General features: G+C 46.3%; 1 protein-coding gene across 1 annotated transcript in view; it reads right to left on the minus strand.

The window, feature by feature from the left end:
• Positions 1-22,030, minus strand: part of LOC101468663 (heterogeneous nuclear ribonucleoprotein L-like) — a 68,867-nt gene that overhangs the window by 34,986 nt on the left and 11,851 nt on the right. The window contains exon 2 of the mRNA XM_004572025.3: positions 2,216-2,334. Coding sequence (XP_004572082.1) covers positions 2,216-2,334 — 119 coding nt within the window. The remainder of the gene's footprint in view (positions 1-2,215; positions 2,335-22,030) is intronic.

Raw genomic sequence — 22,030 nt, forward strand, 5'->3', positions numbered from 1 at the left:
GTACTTGGCACCCAAAATCTTAACCAAATGCCTTCTCTGGACGACGTTACCTTGGCACCCCTTCACAGACAACGTCCAGAATCAACTTTCTGGGATTCTGGAAAGAATATTCACAGAAACAGCCCAGAAATAGTTATGACAACTTTTTAGCATGATACTCAAAAAGAACAAAGGTCAGAATTGCTGCCATCATCACTGATCTAAAAGAAGTAATTGATGCTGTTTGAGGACGCTTATAAGGCCATTTCCAAACAGCATGAAGTCCATCATTCCACAATCAGAAAAATTATTCACAAATTGAAAAAAATTGAAGACAACTGGCAGTCTTTCCAGTCTTCCAGATCCATCCATCCATCCATCCATCCTCATCCGCTTTATCCGAGGCCAGGTCGCAGGGGCAGCAGCCTAAGCAAAGAGGCCCAGACCTCCCTCTCCCCAGCCACCTCCTCCAGCTTATCCGGGGGAACACCAAGGCGTTCCCAGGCCAGCCGAGAGATATAATCTCTCCAGCGTGTCCTGGGTCTGCCCCGGGGCCTCCTCCCGGTGGGACATGCCTGGAACACCTCACCCAGGAGGCACCCAGGAGGCATCCTTGTCAGATGCCCGAACCACCTCAGCTGGCTCCTTTCGATGTGGAGCAGCAGCTGCTCTACTCTGAGCCCCTCCCGGATGGCCGAACTTCTCACCCTATCTCTAAGGGAGAGGCCAGCCACCCTTCGGAGGAAACTTGCTTGTATTCGCGATCTCGTTCTTTCAGTCACTACCCACAGCTCGTGGCCATAAGTGAGGGTAGAGACGTAGATCGACCGGTAAATTGAGAGCTTCGCTTTTACACTCAGCTCCCTCTTCACCATGACGGACCGGTGCAGCGTCCGCATTACTGCAGCTGCAGCCCCAATCCGTCTGTCGATCTCCGGCTCCCTTCTCCCATCACTCGCAAACAAGACCCCGAGATACTTGAACTCCTCCACTTGGGGCAGGAACTCATCCCCCCCTTGAATCGCTACCTTATCGTGGGTTTGTGTGTCCCAGGGATCCCAGGGGCTATGTTGTCTGGGGGCTTTTGCCCCCTGGTAGGGTCTCCCATGGCAAATTGGTCCTGGGTGAGGGACCAGACAAAGAGCGATTCAGAAGACCCTTATGAAGAGAACATCGAGGGAACAGTTTACCCTGCCCAGGATAGGGTTACCGGGGCCCCGCCCTGGAGCCAGGCCCGGGGAGGGTGCCCGAGGGCGAGCATCTGGTGGCCGGGCCTTAGTCCATGGGGCCTGGCCGGGCACAGCCCGAAGAGGAGACATGGGCCCATCCTCCCGCAGGCCCACCACCCGCAGGAGGCGCCATAGGGGTCGGGTGCATTGTGTACCAGGTGGCGGCCAGGAGCGGAGGCCCTGGCGGACTGACCCCCGGCTGCCAAGACTGGCAATAGGGACAGTCTTCCAGATGTATCTGCAAATTCACCCCAACGTCAGACTGTGCAGTTCTCAGAGAAACTGCAAAAACCCAAGGGCTACATCTCAGACTCTGCAGGCTTCAGAACACGTTACATGATTCAGTTCATGACAGTCCTATCAGACTGTCATGAAAAGACTGTATAATTATAGCTTGGAGTGATGATTTGGGCTACTTTTGCAACCACAGAAGCTGAGCACTTTGGAAATAATTGAGACCACAAAACCCCTCTGTATGTCAAAGTATTGTATAATCAAATAAAAGGCCATCTGACCAACAGCTGAAGTTTAGTCAAAATTGGGTCATGCAGAACAACAACAGATATGTTACTGCTGTAGATAGGGGATGGCTGAAAAAAGAAAGGTCTTAAGACGTTGCAATGGTTCAGTCACTATCCAGAGCAATGCTGGAGCCCCGTCAAAGTGACCATCAGTTTTAATATGATATGTAAATACTGTAGTAGTTTTCTGACAAATGCATGCAGTTAAATTGTTGAAACAGTGTAGTTTCTAAAATGGAAACCAATGAGCAGTTCCTTTTGAAACACCTGTGATTTTCTCTGTTGAATATTTATTATTGCTCATTAATTACACAAAAGTCTTTCCTATCTGATTACCTGATTAATCAATGGAGAAATCCCCAGAATACTCAATGACTAAAATAATCGATACCTGCAATCATCAAATGCATTCAAGGACACTTTCAAGTTTCAGATATCTTCAAAGCAGAAACACTCGAATAGTGTACACACTAGTTGCTGTCTCACCATATGGGTCCAAACTTTTCCAGGGCATCTATCAGGTCTGCCTCCACCACAGCCTCACACAGACCCCGAACGTGCACCACGGGACTGGGAGAGATACGATGGGAGTCCTCGCCATTATCCTGGAACACACACAGCCAGTCAGCCACAGTTATTCAATGATAGATGGACTGGTTCTTATATAGTGCCTTGCCTCGGAAAAGGCCCATCTAGAGGAACACAATTAAAAATTCTGTATCTGATAACCCTTCAAATACAGCAGACGTTGTGTAAAGATGTACAATTTATCATCGGACAGAGACATCCTGCATTTAGTGCCTAAACCTGACCAAATTGATATAAAGATTAAATACAAATATTTCACAAACTGCTGTGAGACCACGTTGAACATTTCACGTGTTTCCTTTCTGGAAGTAAAAGACTGAAGAGTGATATGAGGAAGTAAAATGTGTTGTTGTTGCTGATTGTTTTGCCTGTCATTTAGTCAATAGGCCTATTACCAAATTGAATAATGAACTACAACAAGTTTAATTCAAATTCAATTTTATTTGCATAGAAAAAGTCTATTAGCACAAAGTGAGTGAGAAAGGTGACTGAAGAAGAAACACTCAATGCATCATGGGAGTCCCCCAGCAGCCTACGTCTATTGCAGCATAACTAAGGAAGGATTCAGGGTCACCTAGTCCAGCCCTAACTATATGCTTTAGCAAAAAGGAAAGTTTGAAGCCTAATCTTAAAAGTAGAGATAGTGTCTGTCTCCTGAATCCAAACTGGAAGCTGGTTCCACAGAAGATGAGTCTGAAAGCTGAAGGCTCTGCCTCCCTTCTACTTTTAAATACCTTAGGGACAACAAGTAAGTGCGAGAGTGAAGTGTTCTCTTGGGTGATAGAGTACTATAAGGTCTATCTCAATTTAGAAGCCTATATTAGAGGTTATCCAGGTCTTTGTCTTTAATACATTTCTGCAATTAGGAGGTAACACATACCTCCTAATTGCTATGTGTTATCTGGCATTATAGACCAATAAAGCTGGGTGTCATCTGCATAGCAGTGAAAATGTATGGTATGCCTTCTAATGACACCGTCAAAAGAAAACACTGAATAATGTAAACAAAACTGGACCTAGCACTGAACCCTGTGGAACTCCATAATTAACCTCAATATGTGACTCTACATGAAAAAAGGAGTCTATCGGATAAATGTGATACAAACCACTGCAGTGCAGTACCTGTAATACCTACAGCATGTTCTAATCGCTCTAATAGGATATTATGGTCGACAGTATCGAACGCTGCACTGAGGTCTAGCAGGACAAGCACAGAGATGAGTCCACTGTCAGAGGCCATAAGAAGATCATTTGTAACCTTCACTAAAGCTGTTTCTGTGCTGTGATGAGCTCTGAAACCTGACTGAAACTCTTCCAATAAGCCATTCCTCTGCAGATGATCTGCAGACAACTACTCTTTCAAGGATGTTTGATATGAAAGGAAGGTTGGAGACTGAAAGAAATCCAGAAAGAAAGACACCGCAAATAAAAAGGCCTCCACGGCAAAGACAAACTTTCAAAAAACAGAAAGTCTAGCAAAGTGTTGCTCAAGACCAGTTTAAAATTGACAAGAAAGTCTGGCTCCTTGGAAGGAAAATATACATGAAAATGAGAAGTAGCTTAAGACTTTTACACAGTAGTGTATATAAGTGTATAAAACACCTAAAATAAAGTTTTTTAAAAGGGTGATTTTTAAAGCAAAATGATGAATTACAGCCATTTTTATATGCAGTCCCTTATATTCTGAGGCACAAAGGAAAATATATCGAGTTTTTAAATACATTGATATATTTTTATACAAGATATGAGATGTGACAATATCATTTATATCAATATAGTCTATGTTACGTTATAATTATACTTGTGGAGCCGCAAGTTTGCCTCTCTTTCGTCCACTTCTGTCTCTACGCCTCGCCTCTCTCCTTCACTGAACATGACTCCCCATCGCTTCACCTGCAGGCAACGACAGGACGGACACAGCAGCTATCAAAGAGGAGCTGCTCGGTAAAAAGAAAACATTTGGAGATTACTATTTTAGTGCTACTCCGAAATCCTTGCTTCAAACATACCACCATGCCAATCAGATTACTTCTTGCATGTGAGGGTGAAGGGGTGACCCTTCTGGATAAGACAGAGAAGGTTTGCTGCGTTTGGCGAACAGTGTGGTAGTAAAACCAGGGACAAATGAAAATCGCTACTGTTAAATATTATAAATATAAAATATGTTAAATATAAATAGCAGTAATTTTTCAGAAGATACAGTAAATTAAGTAGTGTTAGTAGTGGGTGATATCATGTAAATGCTGTCATGTGTAAACATTGTCTTTTATAAACTATAAATGACATCATTGTAACTGATGTGATTTTCTTTAAAGTGGTTTTAATTAAAGAAAAAAGGCAAACATTTGTTTGTTTCTTTATTCAACTTTTGAACAGTGGGACTCAGTCAGTACATATTCAGTAAATGTACATATACATATATAGTACATATTCAGTAAATGCAAATTATTTACACAGCAGTGCACTACAGGCATAAATCTAGACCCCTAGATAAAACATTATGGGTCATTCCCACAACCCACAGCTTTACTGTGTTCCAGCAAAGTATCCAATAGCAGTGACGACTCCTCCAAAGTAGCAGGTGGGATTTTTCTGTTTTGAGGACGGCTCCTTTTACCTGTCACTACAGATGGTCTGTTTATGTTTTGATTGAGAGCCTTTTTTGGGCAGCTGAAGAGGAGACGTCTGTCACGGTCTGCAGAGACAGGCCGTGCGGTGGTGTGTGTGATGGACCCAGGTGCATACACAAGTGAGTAGACGGGAGTGGACTTAACAGAAAGCGAGCCTTTATTATGGCTGAAGACAAAGTGCACAAACAAAGCAGGGATGGCGTGACTAGACTATAACTAAACTGGGAAAACTAATACTGCGACAAACTAAGAAAACTCAGACTATGATGATCACTGCAAGGACTGACCGTGAAAACATGGAGGTGAGAACACAGACGACGCGACACAGACTGTACGAAACACAGAGACTAAATACACATGAGGGAAGATCAGGGGAAGTGGATGCACACGGGGAACACAGGTGACACTGATAATCATAACAAGACACGGCAGGAGTGAACGTAACACTGATGGGAGATGGGCAAAGTAAAGCAGGAAGTACACAGAGGTTCAAACAGGAGGAGAGAGAGCACGGGGAGAACGCAGACATAACGGGCTGGGGAAAACATAGAATAAAGCACAAAGAGAGACGAGGGCTCATAAATACACAGAGGGGCACACAGGGGGTAAGAGTCACGAAGGGAAAACACATAAGGAACAACGTAACAGATCAACCCAGGAAGCATGGCCTAAATAAAGAACAAAATACAAAAATACATGAAAACTAAGAATACTGGGCCCACATGGCCCAGGACCATGACAACGTCTATCTTATGGCCAACCTCTGGCTGTATCTTGGTCACATTACCCAGCAAACCCCAGTATGAAGGTTCATCTGTAACAGTCCTGGTGCCATGGATCAGCACTGTTGCAGCGACATGGCTGCAGGTCTCCGCGACTCCGGCCTTACAGCTGCAGTGGGCGTCTTCAACCTTCCCTGTGATGCTCACACTGACCCATGGCTGCAATGCTGGTTCATTCAGTCTTTGAGAGTGCAGGACCTGAAACATACAAAGTTAATTTAAAGACAAGAACTATAATGAGCCAAGGCCGACACAAATGTGTTTGATCTACTTTCTAATCCATTTATCACAAATGTAACAAAGTGTTTAGAAAGTTAGCACATACATGTCATTTTTCATTTCTTTATGTGTCCATCTATAGAACGCTGCAGGTTATAGTGTAAATCTGCCTGCAGAAAATGAACCTAAAGTATGTAATGCAAGGATGTCATCACTTTAGAGATGGAGAAAGCATAAAGTTTGACTTTAAGTGACAATTATGGACACGTAATATGATAAGGAGATTCTGCAGGTCATTGATCAATGTATAAAACTAAAATAAAATTTACTTTTAGTGACACACGATACAAACACGGAAGCAAGATGTATAATTAGGATTATTTATAATAAATATGAATAAATTAGTGTAATTTCTTTAACCATAGAGAATGAATAAATCCTTCAGGACAATGTCTCATCAATGCACTGAACTCACTGTGTTTTCCCTCTAACAGCCTCCACATGTTCTCACTGTAGTTTCCCCCATGAATGAATTTATGCTATCACTAATCTGAATGTTTGCAGGGAAATCAAACGCATTTTACTCGCAGTACTCGAGCTGACTTACCTTTGCTTGAATGACGACGTACTCACAAATCTTGTACCCAATCTTTGGTGAATTGGATGTGTCCCTCCAGAGATCTATAATTGCGAAACTGGTTCACCTTGCATGCACTGACTCCACAGACAAGGTACGAGAATATGTCAGGCTACGTCAATAGCAGTTGGTCTTCGGGGTTTCTACTCCACGGCCGTATTTCAAACAGGTCCACATTTCCAATGCACGCTATTTTCTGCAAGTACCGCCTCTTTGCATCCGGACGCAAGCTGTCTCTGTACCGTCCTTTTTCTTTTAAACTGCTTTTAAGCATGTTTCTAGCAACCGTCCTTCCAATACAGTGTCTTCGTTTTGATTTGTGGCCCAGAAAAATGGCGCCACGCTCCCACAATAGCTTGCGGCGTGACTTCAACTCCAAAGCCCTACAAGGACCACAAATGGCACCTGTAAGAGACACGGTTAGGAAGCAGATTCAAACTCCAGGCTGTCGGTCACGCAGTAGAACTTGGGAACAGAGCAGCTGTGAAATCTGTGTTTGTTATTATGCTCAGTGTCTGTTAGTTTACATTTTGACTGCACAGCTTTTTGTTGTGCACAAAAACAACATAGTTTTATTTTATTTATGGAGCATTATTATTTAATAAATATTGATCATTTATTTCTGAGTAATTGTTTCATGTACATCTGCGCTGTATGTTAATAAAAGTGCCTGTGTGACATCTGGGACACAGCTTTGACTAAGAACTCTCTTTTCGTATATCGCCATCCAGCTAAAGAATATCGAGATATGAATTTTGGGCCACATCAGCCACCCCTACCTACAACTTGTCTGACATAGAGTCGATTAGCCTGGAACTGATTCTGAGCAAAGTTGCATAAATCAGTCTGCTGAAAAGTTAGACCCATTAGGGTTCATTAGGATAGAGAAAAAAATCTGCCTGTTCAAAGATGAAGCTAATAATATTACTCAACAATGGTATAAAGTGTGGAATATATAAGGTTTGTTTTCACAGCCAGTGTGTGGAATGCAGGAGAAAACAATCTAAATGTAACGAACTCAAATGTCTCACCTGTCAGAGGTGCCTGGTGACAGGTTTGTATATTTGCACACAGCCGGTGCTTCAGTGTGTCAGTTTATAATGGATGAACCTACTTGCAAAACCAGTCAGTGCTGCCTGTACGAAAATTAATCAGTGGAAGTTTGAAACAGTTGGGAATATCTTAATGTTTCGCTTTGAACCAGGAAATCAGGGGTCAGTGAAGGGCAGCAGCACTGGGATAAGCCAATCATGGAAGAAAGGTTTTGCTGTCACTGCTGAATTTAGGGGTAAGTGAAAACCAGAGGACAGAGAGAGAGATTCTAGTCACATGTTCAGTTTTCTCAACGTTTTTGTATCTTGTATATTTCCTCAGACATTCTCTTGTAAATTGTAATGTGCTCCCTGCTATATTGATATCATTATCTTTCTACTATCCAACCCATCCCCCGTCCTTCCTCTTTCTGTCCTTCTCATTCACATTGACATTCCTTTTAATCTATTTATAGAGGCAGATGGCTCATCTAAGTGTTTGGAGAGGAAAAACAGGGCATGAGACTAAATTTTCTTTCTGTTGACCAGGCTGCTGGCTTCTTTCTTTCAGGCATTTGAACAATGAAGCTATTATGTCTTTAACTACATGGCATGTGAACTGTTAAGGCTTTTATGAAGAAAAACACAGAATTATCATTTCTAAACTGGGCTATGCAATATTCATAACTGTAAAGTACTTTGATACAGGATTATATGCACACCTGCAGCTTGTTTCAATAAAATATGAAATAACTATAAGTTTCTCCTCTGCAATGATTTTATTTGCCGAACACCAATCAGTACCAGTATCAGCTGCTCTCCAATGAGTCTCTAACCCTGTGGATGAACTCCAACTCCTGTTTGTAGCAACAAAGCTAAATATGCTACTAAGAATAACTTTCCAGGTTATCTTCCCACGTCTCGGTAGGAGAAAGCATACAGCATTTAAGGTCGATGTTCCCATATGTGTTTTATTTCCCAACTACTCTAACAAAGAGGTTCAGATTATTATTGAGATGTAAAATGCTTCATTGCTTTAGTGACTGCATGAAGTCTTAATAATTCACACATTGTGGAGGTATGTAACAACGACAGGAGAGGTCTCAGTGTCTCACTCCAACAACTTTATTAACTGACAGAACTTCACATATAGTCAGCGCCAAAATCTCCACCCCCACACTTCCCTTCAACTTGTGTGTGAGTGGAGCCACCTGGTGGTCCGCCACACATACCCCCCCTTGAACACACAGTCAGGTCTCCATTCAGTCCAGGACCCTGGGTCTAAGCAAACGACCCGCACGACTGAACCTGGGAGGGAGAGAACAGGCAGAGGAAGGTCCATCCTGTGAACGAGGCTGGTGAAGGCGAGCAGGAAAGGCAGGAGGAGGCTCAAACGTTGGTGGTCCGGGGGTAGTCCTGGGGGGAAAACCAGAGACTGTCAACCCCAGCGCAGGAGGTCGGCCACGGCGAGGGGCCTGGGCCGGCACTACATCACTGTCCGGAAGAACATGTGCTGGTTTAAGTCTGTCAACACACACAGTCTCCCTTCGACCCCCAAAATCCAAAACAAAATGTTTCTGGCCCGGTTCATTAACCCTGAACGGGCCGTCATACAGCGGCCGCAGCGGTGTCCTGTGGGCATCGTGCCTGACAAAAACAAACTTAGCAGTCTCTAAAGTCTTTGGAACAAAGGTGTCAGGCACGCAATGGTGCACCGGACCAGGAACCCGAAGCGAGTGCAAAAGCGGGGTGAGAGAGAGCACCGATGGATCAAAGCAGGGAGGAGGATTTTCAGGCAAGAATTCTCCAGGCACGCGGAGGGGCTGACCAAACACTAGCTCAGCTGGGGAAGCGCCGAGATCCTCCTTAACCGCAGAGCGCAGCCCAAGCAAAACCCACGGGAGGCGGTCAACCCAATTGCCATCCTTTAAGGAGGCGCGAAAGGCAGCCTTCAGCGACCGGTGGAACCGTTCACACATCCCATTAGCCTGCGGGTTGTATGCGGTTGTGCGGTGGACTTTAGCCCCCAGTCCATCAGCCATGGCCGACCAAAGCTCGGAAATGAACTGGGGGCCTCTGTCTGACGTAATGTCCGCGGGTGGGCCGAAACGCGAGACCCAGGTCGACAAAAACGCCTTGGCCACCACTGCTGCGGTAGTGGACGCCAGGGGGACCGCCTTCGGCCACCTGGTGGTCCGGTCAACAACAGTCAAAAGGTGCGTAAAACCTTGTGACTGCGGCAAGGGACCCACCAGATCGACATGCACATAATCGAAACGTTTGCCGGGTATGAAGAACGGCTCCAGGGGCGCCTTGGTGTGTTTATGAACCTTCGCGCGCTGGCAGGGAATGCATGCCGACACCCATTCCTTAACAGATTTGCGAAGGCCTGGCCAAACAAATTTAGAGCTGACCAGTTTAACAGAGGCCCGGACCCCTGGATGAGAGAGAGCATGTACCGAGTCAAAAACTTGACGACGCCAGGAAGCGGGAACCACAGGGCGAGGGCGGCCGGTGGAAACGTCACAGACGAGGAGGGGACCACCGTCCTGCACGGGTCTGTCCTCCAGTATGAGGCCCGTCTGGGTGGATTTAAGCGCGAGGATGTCAGGGTCACCGCTCTGATCGGCAGCCATGGCGGAGTAGTCTATGCCGAGAAAGACGGGAGAAACCAGCGCACGGGACAAACAGTCAGCCACATGATTGGATTTACCAGCCACGTGCCGAATGTCCGTGGTAAACTCAGAAATGGCTGCCAACTGGCGCTGCTGGCGTGCACTCCATGGATCGGAAACCTTGGACATGGCAAACGTCAAGGGTTTGTGGTCCACGTATGCGGTAAAGTGACGACCCTCGAGAAAAAACCGGAAATGACGAGACGCCAGGTGGAGCGCCAGTAGCTCCCTGTCAAAAACGCTGTAATTGCGTTCGCTGTCACGTAGCGTACGGCTGAAAAAGGCGAGCGGTTGCCAGACACCCGAGATTCGCTGTTCCAGCACCGCACCCACCGCTATGTCCGACGCATCAGTGGTCAACGCAATCGGCGCTGAGGGGGATGGGTGGGCCAGAAGGGCAGCATTAGCTAACACTGACTTAGCATCAGAAAACGCTTGGATGCTGTCCGGAAACCAGTCAACGGGGTCATTAGCTTTTTTACCCTTTAACGCCCCATAAAGGGGCTTCAGCAGATGTGCCGCTCTGGGGAGAAAACGGTTGTAAAAATTCACCATCCCCAAAAATTCCTGCAGTGCCTTAACAGTCGTGGGACGCGGAAATTCCGAAACAGCTCGGACTTTGTCAGGCAACGGAACCGCGCCCTCGGCGGAAACACGGTGCCCAAGGAAATCGAGAACGGGCAACCCAAACTGGCATTTAGACGGATTAATAATCAGTCCATGCTCCGCCAAACGCTGAAAAACCTGACGCAGATGGAACATGTGCTGCTCCTTCGAGCTGCTGGCCACCAGTATATCATCAAGATATACAAAAACAAAGGGCAGCCCGCGCAAGACCGAGTCCATCAACCGCTGGAAGGTTTGGGCGGCACCTTTCAGGCCAAACGGCATGCGCAGAAACTCGAAAAGGCCGAAAGGTGTAATTACGGCGGTTTTGGGGACATCCTCCGCGCGCACGGGAACCTGGTGATATCCCCGTACCAAATCGATCTTAGAAAAAACCGAGGTCCCCGCAAGATGGGCGGAAAAATCTTGGATGTGGGGAATGGGATAACGATCGTTCTCTGTGACATTATTAAGACGGCGGAAATCCCCACAAGGTCGCCACCGACCATCAGATTTAGGCACCATGTGTAACGGAGAAGCCCAGGCACTGTTCGAACGCTGCACGATGCCCAGACGCTCCATGGTGGCAAATTCTTCCCTAGCGACAGCCAGTTTGGCGGGGTCGAGGCGGCGCGCGCGCGCGAACACCGGGGGCCCTACTGTAGTTATGTAATGCTCTACCCCATGCTTCGTCACCGTGCTCGAGAAAGTGGGGACAGAGAGTGAGGGAAACTCAGAAAGCAAACACTGAAAAACGTCACCCGAATCTACTGAGTTAGCATGCACCACGGGCTGAGCACCCCGAGTCAAACAGGGTAATGAGGAAAAGGACACAGCATCAATTAAACGTCTGTTAGCCACATCAACCAGTAGTCCGTGAGCACAAAGAAAATCAGCGCCTATTATAGGCACAGAGCTAGCAGCAACAACAAAGTTCCACTGAAAGTCACGGTCGTGAAAGCAAACAGTCACCAACCTTTCACCGAAGGTTTTGATGGGAGAGCCATTAGCCGCTGTTAGCAATGGCCCGCAACCCTCAGCTAGCCTGTCCGAGCCAGCCGGGGGAAGAAGGCTCTTCTGTGAGCCGGAGTCCACCAGGAAACGCCTCCCCGAGCGTGAGTCCTCTAAGAAAAGCAGCCTTTCCTTGTTGCCAGCGGTCGCGGCTGCTACAGAGCGCTGACATGCCCGTTTCCCTGGGTCTGGAAACTGCAAGGCGGGAGACAGCGCCGTGCCTTCGCTCCAAAACGCTGGTGATAAAAACAAAGCCCCTTTCCGCGGTGCCGCCGTGCAGCGATTCCGGCCACAGTGGACGAGTCGGAGGGCCCGTGGAGCATCGGTGAGGGGGAGGGGGAAAACGCTGGTGGGTCCTGAATAACCGTCTGGACGCCGAAAGTCCTGGTAGCCAGGAGGATGCGATCCGCCTCTTCCGCAAGGGAGCAGTAATCCTTCGTGGCCAATAGCGGGGAGTTGGCAAGGCCAGCGCGCACTGGAGCCGGCAGCTGTCGAAGAAAGAGGTGGGTGAAGAGAAATCCTCCGTCCTCCGCGCCCAGCAAGGACAGCATGCTCTCCATGAGCTCGAGGGCGGTGCCGTCGCCCAGGCCCGCGATGGAAAGGAGTTTCTCGGCCCGCTCAGCATCAGAGAGGGAGTAACGCCGCAGCAGCAGCCCCTTGAGGGCGGCGTACTTGCCCTGGGCTGGGAGATCCCGGAGGAGAGTCATCACACGGCGGGTTGACAGCCGGTCAAGTGAGGCCACCACATGGTGGTATTTAGTGTCGTCGGCTGAAACTCCACGAAGAGCAAACTGAGCTTCTACGTGCATGAACCATGAAGGAGGATCGTGAAGCCAAAAATCCGGCAATTTAAGCGCCACAGCAAACGCAGCCATCGGCGGAGGTGAAGGTCCGGCGGCCGCCGATGCTTCCAGGCCAGAGCTGGCTTCGTCGTCGAGCCTTAGCATGTTCACTACAGGGGTCACCAATGTGGAGGTATGTAACAACGACAGGAGAGGTCTCAGTGTCTCACTCCAACAACTTTATTAACTGACAGAACTTCACATATAGTCAGCGCCAAAATCTCAACCCCCACACTTCCCTTCAACTTGTGTGTGAGTGGAGCCACCTGGTGGTCCGCCACAACATATACATTTTCCTTCAGTGGGTTTTCTTGATAATTACTGTTGTAGCCTAGTCTCTGCTATCCTCCTTATACTCAAACCTAACTGTTCTGAGATTTGATTATGATCTGTTAAATAAAAAGTCCAAACTGAATCCTCAATAATGTTGCTGTTAAATGCCCTGTGTACTATTATAAAATATTAAACAAGACCAACAGAACTGCTTCACTTACTTGACAGCCTGGTTCACGTACTCTGACTGCACACTGTGGGCTCACAGCAACAGCTTCCAGATTCAGCTGCCATATCTGAAACTCCAGAGCTTTTTATTAGCTTAGCTGATGAAGAAATAATCAAGCACCACCCACGGCCGCCCGTGTTACAGGTTCTGAGTCAACTGTCCACTGAAAGGCACTCTGGGAACTTCAGATGTACCGCTATAATTGTTCAATGATTAAGACAATGTTTTTGTTCACCCCCTTTAATTAAAGCTGAGATGAGCAACACAATAGCAAAATGACATCTATAACAATGATGCTGTGATAATATTTTAGTTCATCAGATAAACAGCACATTTAACAACACTGCGTTTGTGTTTTTAAACCAGGCACCATGTTTAGTGTACCAACGAGTTTGGCCCCAGTCACTGGCAGGGTTCGGGTGATGCTTCTCCTAGTATGACATGGACTTTACTTAGTTCTAATTCAGTTCCATGCCAGTTTTGTGCACAACTGGTCCTTTGTTAATTCAACCAGCTTTGGTGCTTAGCAGCTAAGCTATCTGGCCACTCCTAATGTTCCTCTCCGTTTCTTGTTTGAATTTCTCCTTGTGTTTCTTGCCTATTACTCAAACTGATTTTGCTTGGTAATTCAATATTTTTTTTAATTTTGTTTTGGGCTCCTCACCTTTATTTGATAGTGCATTGATGATTAACAGGAAAGTAGGGGGAGAAATTGGAGGAAGATATGCAGCAAAGGGCCTTATGTCTCAGTCGAGCCTGAGCTGCTGCATTCACGTATAAGACTATTATTATTATTATTATAATTTTATATGCATACATATATATATACAGGGAGTGCAGAATTATTAGGCAAGTTGTATTTGTGAGGAATAATGTTATTATTGAACAACAACCATGTTCTCAATGAACCCAAAAAACTCATTAATATCAAAGCTGAATGTTTTTGGAAGTAGTTTTTAGTTTGTTTTTAGTTTGAGCTATTTTAGGGGGATATCTGTGTGTGCAGGTGACTATTACTGTGCATAATTATTAGGCAACTTAACAAAAAACAAATATATACCCATTTCAATTATTTATTTTTACCAGTGACACCAATATAACATCTCCACATTCACAAATATACATTTCTGACATTCAAAAACAAAACAAAAACAAATCAGCGACCAATATAGCCACCTTTCTTTGCAAGGACACTCAAAAGCCTGCCATCCATGGATTCTGTCAGTGTTTTGATCTGTTCACCATCAACATTGCGTGCAGCAGCAACCACAGCCTCCCAGACACTGTTCAGAGAGGTGTACTGTTTTCCCTCCTTGTAAATCTCACATTTGATGATGGACCACAGGTTCTCAATGGGGTTCAGATCAGGTGAACAAGGAGGCCATGTCATTAGTTTTTCTTCTTTTATACCCTTTCTTGCAGCCACGCTGTGGAGTACTTGGACGCGTGTGATGGAGCATTGTCCTGCATGAAAATCATGTTTTTCTTGAAGGATGCAGACTTCTTCCTGTACCACTGCTTGAAGAAGGTGTCTTCCAGAAACTGGCAGTAGGACTGGGAGTTGAGCTTGACTCCATCCTCAACCCGAAAAGGCCCCACAAGCTCATCTTTGATGATACCAGCCCAAACCAGTACTCCACCTCCACCTTGCTGGCGTCTGAGTCGGACTGGAGCTCTCTGCCCTTTACCAATCCAGCCACGGGCCCATCCATCTGGCCCATCAAGACTCACTCTCATTTCATCAGTCCATAAAACCTTAGAAAAACCAGTCTTGAGATATTTCTTGGCCCAGTCTTGACGTTTCAGCTTGTGTGTCTTGTTCAGTGGTGGTCGTCTTTCAGCCTTTCTTACCTTGGCCATGTCTCTGAGTATTGCACACCTTGTGCTTTTGGGCACTCCAGTGATGTTGCAGCTCTGAAATATGGCCAAACTGGTGGCAAGTGGCATCTTGGCAGATGCACGCTTGACTTTTCTCAGTTCATGGGCAGTTATTTGGCGCCTTGGTTTTTCCACACGCTTCTTGCGACCCTGTTGACTATTTTGAATGAAACGCTTGATTGTTCGATGATCACGCTTCAGAAGCTTTGCAATTTTGAGACTGCTGCATCTCTCTGCAAGATATCTCACTATTTTTGACTTTTCTGAGCCTGTCAAGTCCTTCTTTTGACCCATTTTGCCAAAGGAAAGGACGTTGCCTAATAATTATGCACACCTGATATAGGGTGTTGATGTCATTAGACCACACCCCTCCTACATACATATACATATATATACATATACATATATATACATATACATATATACACACATACACATATATGTACATACATATACACATATATACATACATATATACATACATATATACATATATATACATACATATACATACATATATACATATATATATACACATATATATACACATACACACCCAGCACGCCCCTGCGGGCGGTTTATCCTTCAAGCTCGGGTCCTCTACCAGAGGCCTGGGAGCTTGAGGGTCCTGCGCAGTATCTTAGCTGTTCCCAGGACTGCGCTCTTCTGGACAGAGATCTCCGATGTTGTTCCCGGGATCTGCTGGAGCCACTCGCCTAGCTTGGGAGTCACCGCACCTAGTGCTCCGATTACCACGGGGACCACCGTTACCTTCACCCTCCACATCCTCTCGAGCTCTTCTCTGAGCCCTTGGTATTTCTCCAGCTTCTCGTGTTCCTTCTTCCTGATATTGCTGTCATTCGGAACCGCTACATCAATCACTACGGCCGTCTTCTTCTGTTTGTCTACTACCACTATGTCCGGTTGGTTAGCCACCACCATTTTGTCCGTCTGTATCTGGAAGTCCCACAGGATCTTAGCTCGGTCATTCTCCACCACCCTTGGGGGCATCTCCCATTTTGACCTTGGGACTTCCAGGTTATACTCGGCACAGATGTTCCTGTACACTATGCCGGCCACTTGGTTATGGCGTTCCATGTATGCCTTGCCTGCTAGCATCTTGCACCCTGCTGTTATGTGCTGGATTGTCTCTGGGGCATCTTTACACAGCCTGCACCTGGGGTCTTGCCTGGTGTGATAGACCCCAGCCTCTATGGATCTTGTGCTCAGAGCTTGTTCTTGTGCTGCCATGATTAGTGCCTCTGTGCTGTCTTTCAGTCCAGCTTTGTCCAGCCACTGGTAGGATTTCTGGATATCAGCCACCTCCTCTATCTGCCGGTGGTACATACCGTGCAGGGGCCTGTCCTTCCATGATGGTTCCTCGTCTCCCTCCTCTTTCTTGGGTTTCTGCTGCCTGAGGTATTCACTGAGCACTCGGTCAGTTGGGGCCATCTTCCCAATGTATTCTTGGATGTTCCTTGTCTCATCCTGGACTGTGGTGCTGACACTCACCAGTCCCCGGCCCCCTTCCTTCCGCTTAGCGTACAGCCTCAGGGTGCTGGACTTGGGGTGAAACCCTCCATGCATGGTAAGGAGCTTTCTTGTCTTTATGTCAGTGGCTTCTATCTCCTCCTTTGGCCAGCCTATTACCCCAGCAGGGTACCTGATCACGGGCAGGGCGTACATGTTGATGGCCCGGATCTTGTTCTTACCATTCAGCTGACTCCTCAGGACTTGCCTGACCCTCTGCAGGTACTTGGTGGTTGCAGCTTTTCCAGCGGCCTCTTCATGGTTCCCATTCGCCTGCGGGATCCCCAAGTACTTGTACCGTATTTTCACGACCATAAGACGCACTGTACTAAAAGGCGCAGTCTCAGTTATGTGTGCCATTACTGTATTTAACACACACATAAGGCGCACTGGATCATAGGGCGCATACAAGTACCGTATGCGTATTTAAAAATAAAGCGGGAGCAAATCTGAGTTCGGTACCTTACTCACATTTTTATTACCAGTAATCGTCATCATCAACAACACACAAGCATACAAGTGTGCGTATTTAAAAATAAAGCAGGAGCAAAACAAAGTTTGGTACTCACATTTTTATCATCAATCAAACCCATCGAAGTCCTCATCCTCTGTGTCTGAATTGAACAGCTGCGCTAAATCTCCATCAAACATGCCAGGTTCACTTTCTTCACTGTCAGAGTCACTTTCCGTGCCGTGTGGCTCCTCGGAAATGATGCTGGCTTTTGCGAAAGCTCGAACAACAGTGCCAGCAGACATGTTAGCCCAAGCATCTACAATCCATTCGCAAATTGTGGCGTAACTCGCCCGGCGCTGCCTTCCACTCTTGGTGAAACTGTGGTCTCCATCGGTCATCCATCGCTCCCAGGCCGCTCGCAGCCTTACTTTGAACGGGCGGTTCACACCGATGTCCAGCGGTTGGAGATCCTTTGTCAGGCCTCCCGGAATGACAGCAAGTTCACAGTTCATTTGTTTCACTAGTTTTTTTCACATCGGCTGTGAGATGGGCACGCATAGAGTCACAGATTAAGAGCGATGGTGATGCGTGGAAAAAACCACCTGGTCTCCTTACATACACCTCCCTCAGCCACTCTTTCATCATTTCCTCATCCATCCAGCCCTTTTCATTTGCCTTAATGATGATTCCTGCTGGAAACTTCTCTTTAGGCAAAGTCTTTCTCTTAAAAATCACCATAGGCGGCAGTTTCTGTCCATTAGCATGGCAGCCAAGCACAACAGTAAAAGAAGACTTTTCGTGCCCCGTTGTGCGTATCGCTACCGTGCTGGTCCCCTTCTTCTCCACAGTGTGACTCACCGGGATGTCAAAAGTGAGCGGGACCTCGTCCATGTTTGTGATGTGGCTGGGCTGGATGTTTTTGTCGCCGATGTGTTTGCTGCAGTAGGAGCGGAAGATGGCCAGCTTTTCCTTATAATCCGCTGGAAGTTGCTGCGCTACCGTAGTCCTGGTCCGGATGGAAAAATGGCACCGTTTCATAAAAAGTGAAAGTGAAACTGCTTTTAGCCGAATGGTGACCGTCAAAACGCTTCTCCCGCTCGTTCTTTGCTCGATGATCCACCGCTCGAGTCTTTCCTCCAACTCGGGCCACCTCGCCTTATGTCCGCGAAAACTCAGCTGCGTTTTCTTGACCTGCCGGAGCTTGTTTTCTAGCTTCCTCCATTTGCGAACCATCGATTCGTTAATCTTAAATTCTCTCGCCGCTGCTCGATTTCCATGTTCCTCCGCGTAGCTGATGGCCTTCAGTTTAAACTGTGCTTCATAAGCGTGTCTCTTTGCCATTTTCAGGGTTGCGCCCACACTTCACCCTTTAGCGTTCTCATGGTGTTCTCTACTACGTCCTCCTTACAACACACAGGGCGCACTGCGCTATAGGGCGCGCCGTACTTTTTGAAGAAAATCTAAGACTTTTAAGTGCGCCTTATGGTCGTGAAAATACGGTAACTGTCCTCTATGTCTGCAATGTTGCCTTCTGGTAGTTCAATCCCCTCAGTTCTGACTACCTTCCCTCTCTTTGTTACCATCAGACTACACTTCTCCAGTCCGAACGACATTCCAATGTCATTGCTGTATAGCCTGGTAGTGTGGATCAGTGAATCGATGTCTCGTTCACTCTTGGCATACAGCTTGATGTCATCCATGTACAGGAGGTGGCTGACAACTGCTCCGTTCCGTAGTCGGTATCCGTAGCCAGTCTTGTTAATGATCTCACTGAGGGGGTTCAGGCCTATGCAGAACAGCAGTGGGGACAGAGCATCTCCTTGGTAGATCCCGCACTTGATGGTGACTTGTGCTATGGGCTTGGAGTTGGCCTCTAGTGTTGTACGCCACATCCCCATTGAGTTCCTGATGAAGGCTCTTAGGGTCCCATTGATCTTGTACAATTCTAGGCATTCCAGTATCCAGCTGTGGGGCATTGAGTCATAGGCCTTCTTGTAATCAATCCAGGCAGTGCACAGGTTGGTCAGTCTGGTCTTGCAGTCTCGGCTGACTGTTCTGTCTACCAGTAGCTGGTGTTTTGCGCCTCTGGTATTCTTGCCAATTCCTTTCTGTGTCCCGCTCATGTATTGACCCATGTGCCTGTTCATCTTAGCCGATATGATGCCTGACAGGAGCTTCCATGTAGTACTGAGGCAGGTTATTGGTCGGTAGTTGGAGGGGACCGGTCCCTTCTTGGGGTCCTTGGGGATCAGGACCGTCCGACCTTTGGTTAGCCATTCCGGGTGTCTCTCGTTAACTAGCAGCTGGTTCATTTGTGCTGCCAGACGCTCGTGGAGTGCAGTCAGCTTCTTTAGCCAGTAGGCATGAACCATGTCGAGACCCTTTCTTGGATATCTGCCACTGTGATGGTTACTGGACCCTGTTCAGGGAGGTCGCTGTGGTCTGCCCTCAGATCCTCTAGCCACTGAGCATTGCCGTTATGGGTTGCATCCTTCTCCCATATGCTCTTCCAGTATTGCTCCGTCTCCAGCCTTGGTGGTGCTGTTCTCTTATTGTTCCCTTGCCACTGAGAGTACACCTTTGCTGGTTCTGTGGAGAACAGCTGGTTTATTCTCCTGCCTTCTATCTCTCTGGTGTACCTCCTCAAGCGGCTGGCCAAGGCTGTGAGTCTTTGCTTGGCAGTTTCCAAGGCCTCAGGTATGGACAGCTTGCTGTATTTCTTAGGCACCTTATTTGTCGCACCTTTCTGCAGTCCCTTCTTTCAAATGTTGGAACACTGAGCTACTAGTTGTTTCGCCGTCATTGTGGATGTTGGGTATCGAAGAATCCATAGGTCCCTCATCCTATTCATGTAGCCCCTTCCGCCGGGGTTACTTGCGTAGTAGCATTCCAACAATGCCCTATTTTCGTCTCTTGCCCACCGATGCCTTCTTGTTCCAGTAGCCCACTTTTCGTCAGGGTGCCCTGGTTCCTCAACACCTGACGCGGACCTTGTTGATCCGGGCGACGTCCGAGCCGGCATGCCTTCATATTTATCTGTCTTGCTCATGTCTGCGGTAGGCTTGCTTAGCATAGGGGGTCTAGCCTTAGGACCCTTACTGGATACAGACGCCCCAGGCAGGAATCAAACTTGCGATCCTCTGTTCCAAAGGCATGTAGTCTAACCACTGCTCAATTAATCGAATTTTAATCTCGATTACGATCTGGGCTTTCAACGATCATTAAAAATGACTGAGCCGATTATTAGCCCCTCCCTCATGCTTTACTCTCGCGCTGCTCCGTGTGACAAATCGAGCGCACCTCTCTGCATTTCGAACACGCGTCACAACAATTAAGAGGACCCGAGGGAAGCTCGGAAAGCTAAGCAGAAGTTATTTGGAGAGGAGAGTGACTGCCGTTGGTTAAAAAGAGGTAAAAAAAAAAACTTCAGTGGTGTGGAAACATTATGGGTTCAGTCAGACGTGGATCAAGTAGACACAGTGTGTAAACTTTGCTACAGTGTAGCTGCACCACAGAGCAACACTGCAAAGTTCACTAAACACAGATGTTTACATTTTTAATTTATTTTTTATATTGCAAACATTTGCACTGTTATCAGTATTTGCACACTGTTTTATATTATTTTTTGACAATCTTTAAAGTCATTATTCAACACATTGTTATTGTTAAATAAATATCGTCAAATAATCGAGATCTCAATTTCAGTGAAAATAATCGTGATTATCATTTTTGCCATAATCGAGCAGCCCTATATATATATATATATATATATATACACGTTAACGAGCTAACTGCGCTAACACACTAGCTCCCACCCATGTAATTGAGCATTGCATGGCACATCCAACATACTGTTTTACTTTAGTCCATGACTCGCTTACCTTCAGGGTCATACGTCACATGAAAACCAAAATAATTCCAAACGCCAGATCTGAATGAGGGTGGGGGAGGTCCATGTTGCAAGGAGAGCTTAACTACTGTCTTGCTAGCTTGCCCTGCGCTCTTCCTTCTGACTATGCTGTCTGTGTTGAGCGCTCAGTGGATCTGCGCTCGACAGTGCAGCCTAGGCGGAGTAGTCGAACGCAGATTCACTGAGCGCTCAACACAGACAGCATCGTCAGAAGGAAAGTTGATAAAATAAATTACAAATGTTGTATTGTTCGATACATATGCGTACCGAACCAAAAGCACTGTATCGAACGGTTCAATATCGATACGAATATCGTTGCACCCCTAATATATATATATATATATATATATATATATATATATATATCAGAATCAGAATCAGAATCAGAATACTTTATTGATCCCTGGGGGAAATTATTTATATATTTATATATTTTATATTTATATAATTATTTATATATATATATATATATATATATATATATATATATATATATACACACACACACATATATATATAGAGTTTAACTGGGAAACATGTCACGGTTCTGGGTAATGTTGACCCAGCTTTCTGTTTTTCATGCTTTGGTGTTTTTCTAGATTATTATTTATGATTTGATTTATCAGTGATACTGTTTTGATTATGATGATTATTTAGTAGCCTTTGGTCAGTGTCAAGTCTGTCTCTCTCTGTCTAGTCCGTGTCTTAGTAAAGTGTGTTTTGTTTCCTGTTTTACTTTGAAGGTTCTTGTTCCTGTCTGATGTCAGTGTTCCAGCTTTGCTCTCCCTGTCTCGTTAGGTCTTATTTCTCCCAGCTGTGTCCCCCTTCTGTCTCTAATTCCTTGATGACTCCCTCAGTGTATTTAAGCCCAGTGTGTCTTTGTGTCAGCGTCGCGTTGTTAACGGCTGTTCACCCTCACTTGCTGTGTGTTGATTTCCAGTCCTCCTGCATCTCAGTTTAGAGTTTTGTTTGCTTTCGTGAGTTTTGTTTTGTCTTGATGTTTTGT

Source organism: Maylandia zebra, linkage group LG13 (assembly GCF_041146795.1).
Source record: "Maylandia zebra isolate NMK-2024a linkage group LG13, Mzebra_GT3a, whole genome shotgun sequence".
Lineage (NCBI taxonomy): Eukaryota > Metazoa > Chordata > Actinopteri > Cichliformes > Cichlidae > Maylandia > Maylandia zebra.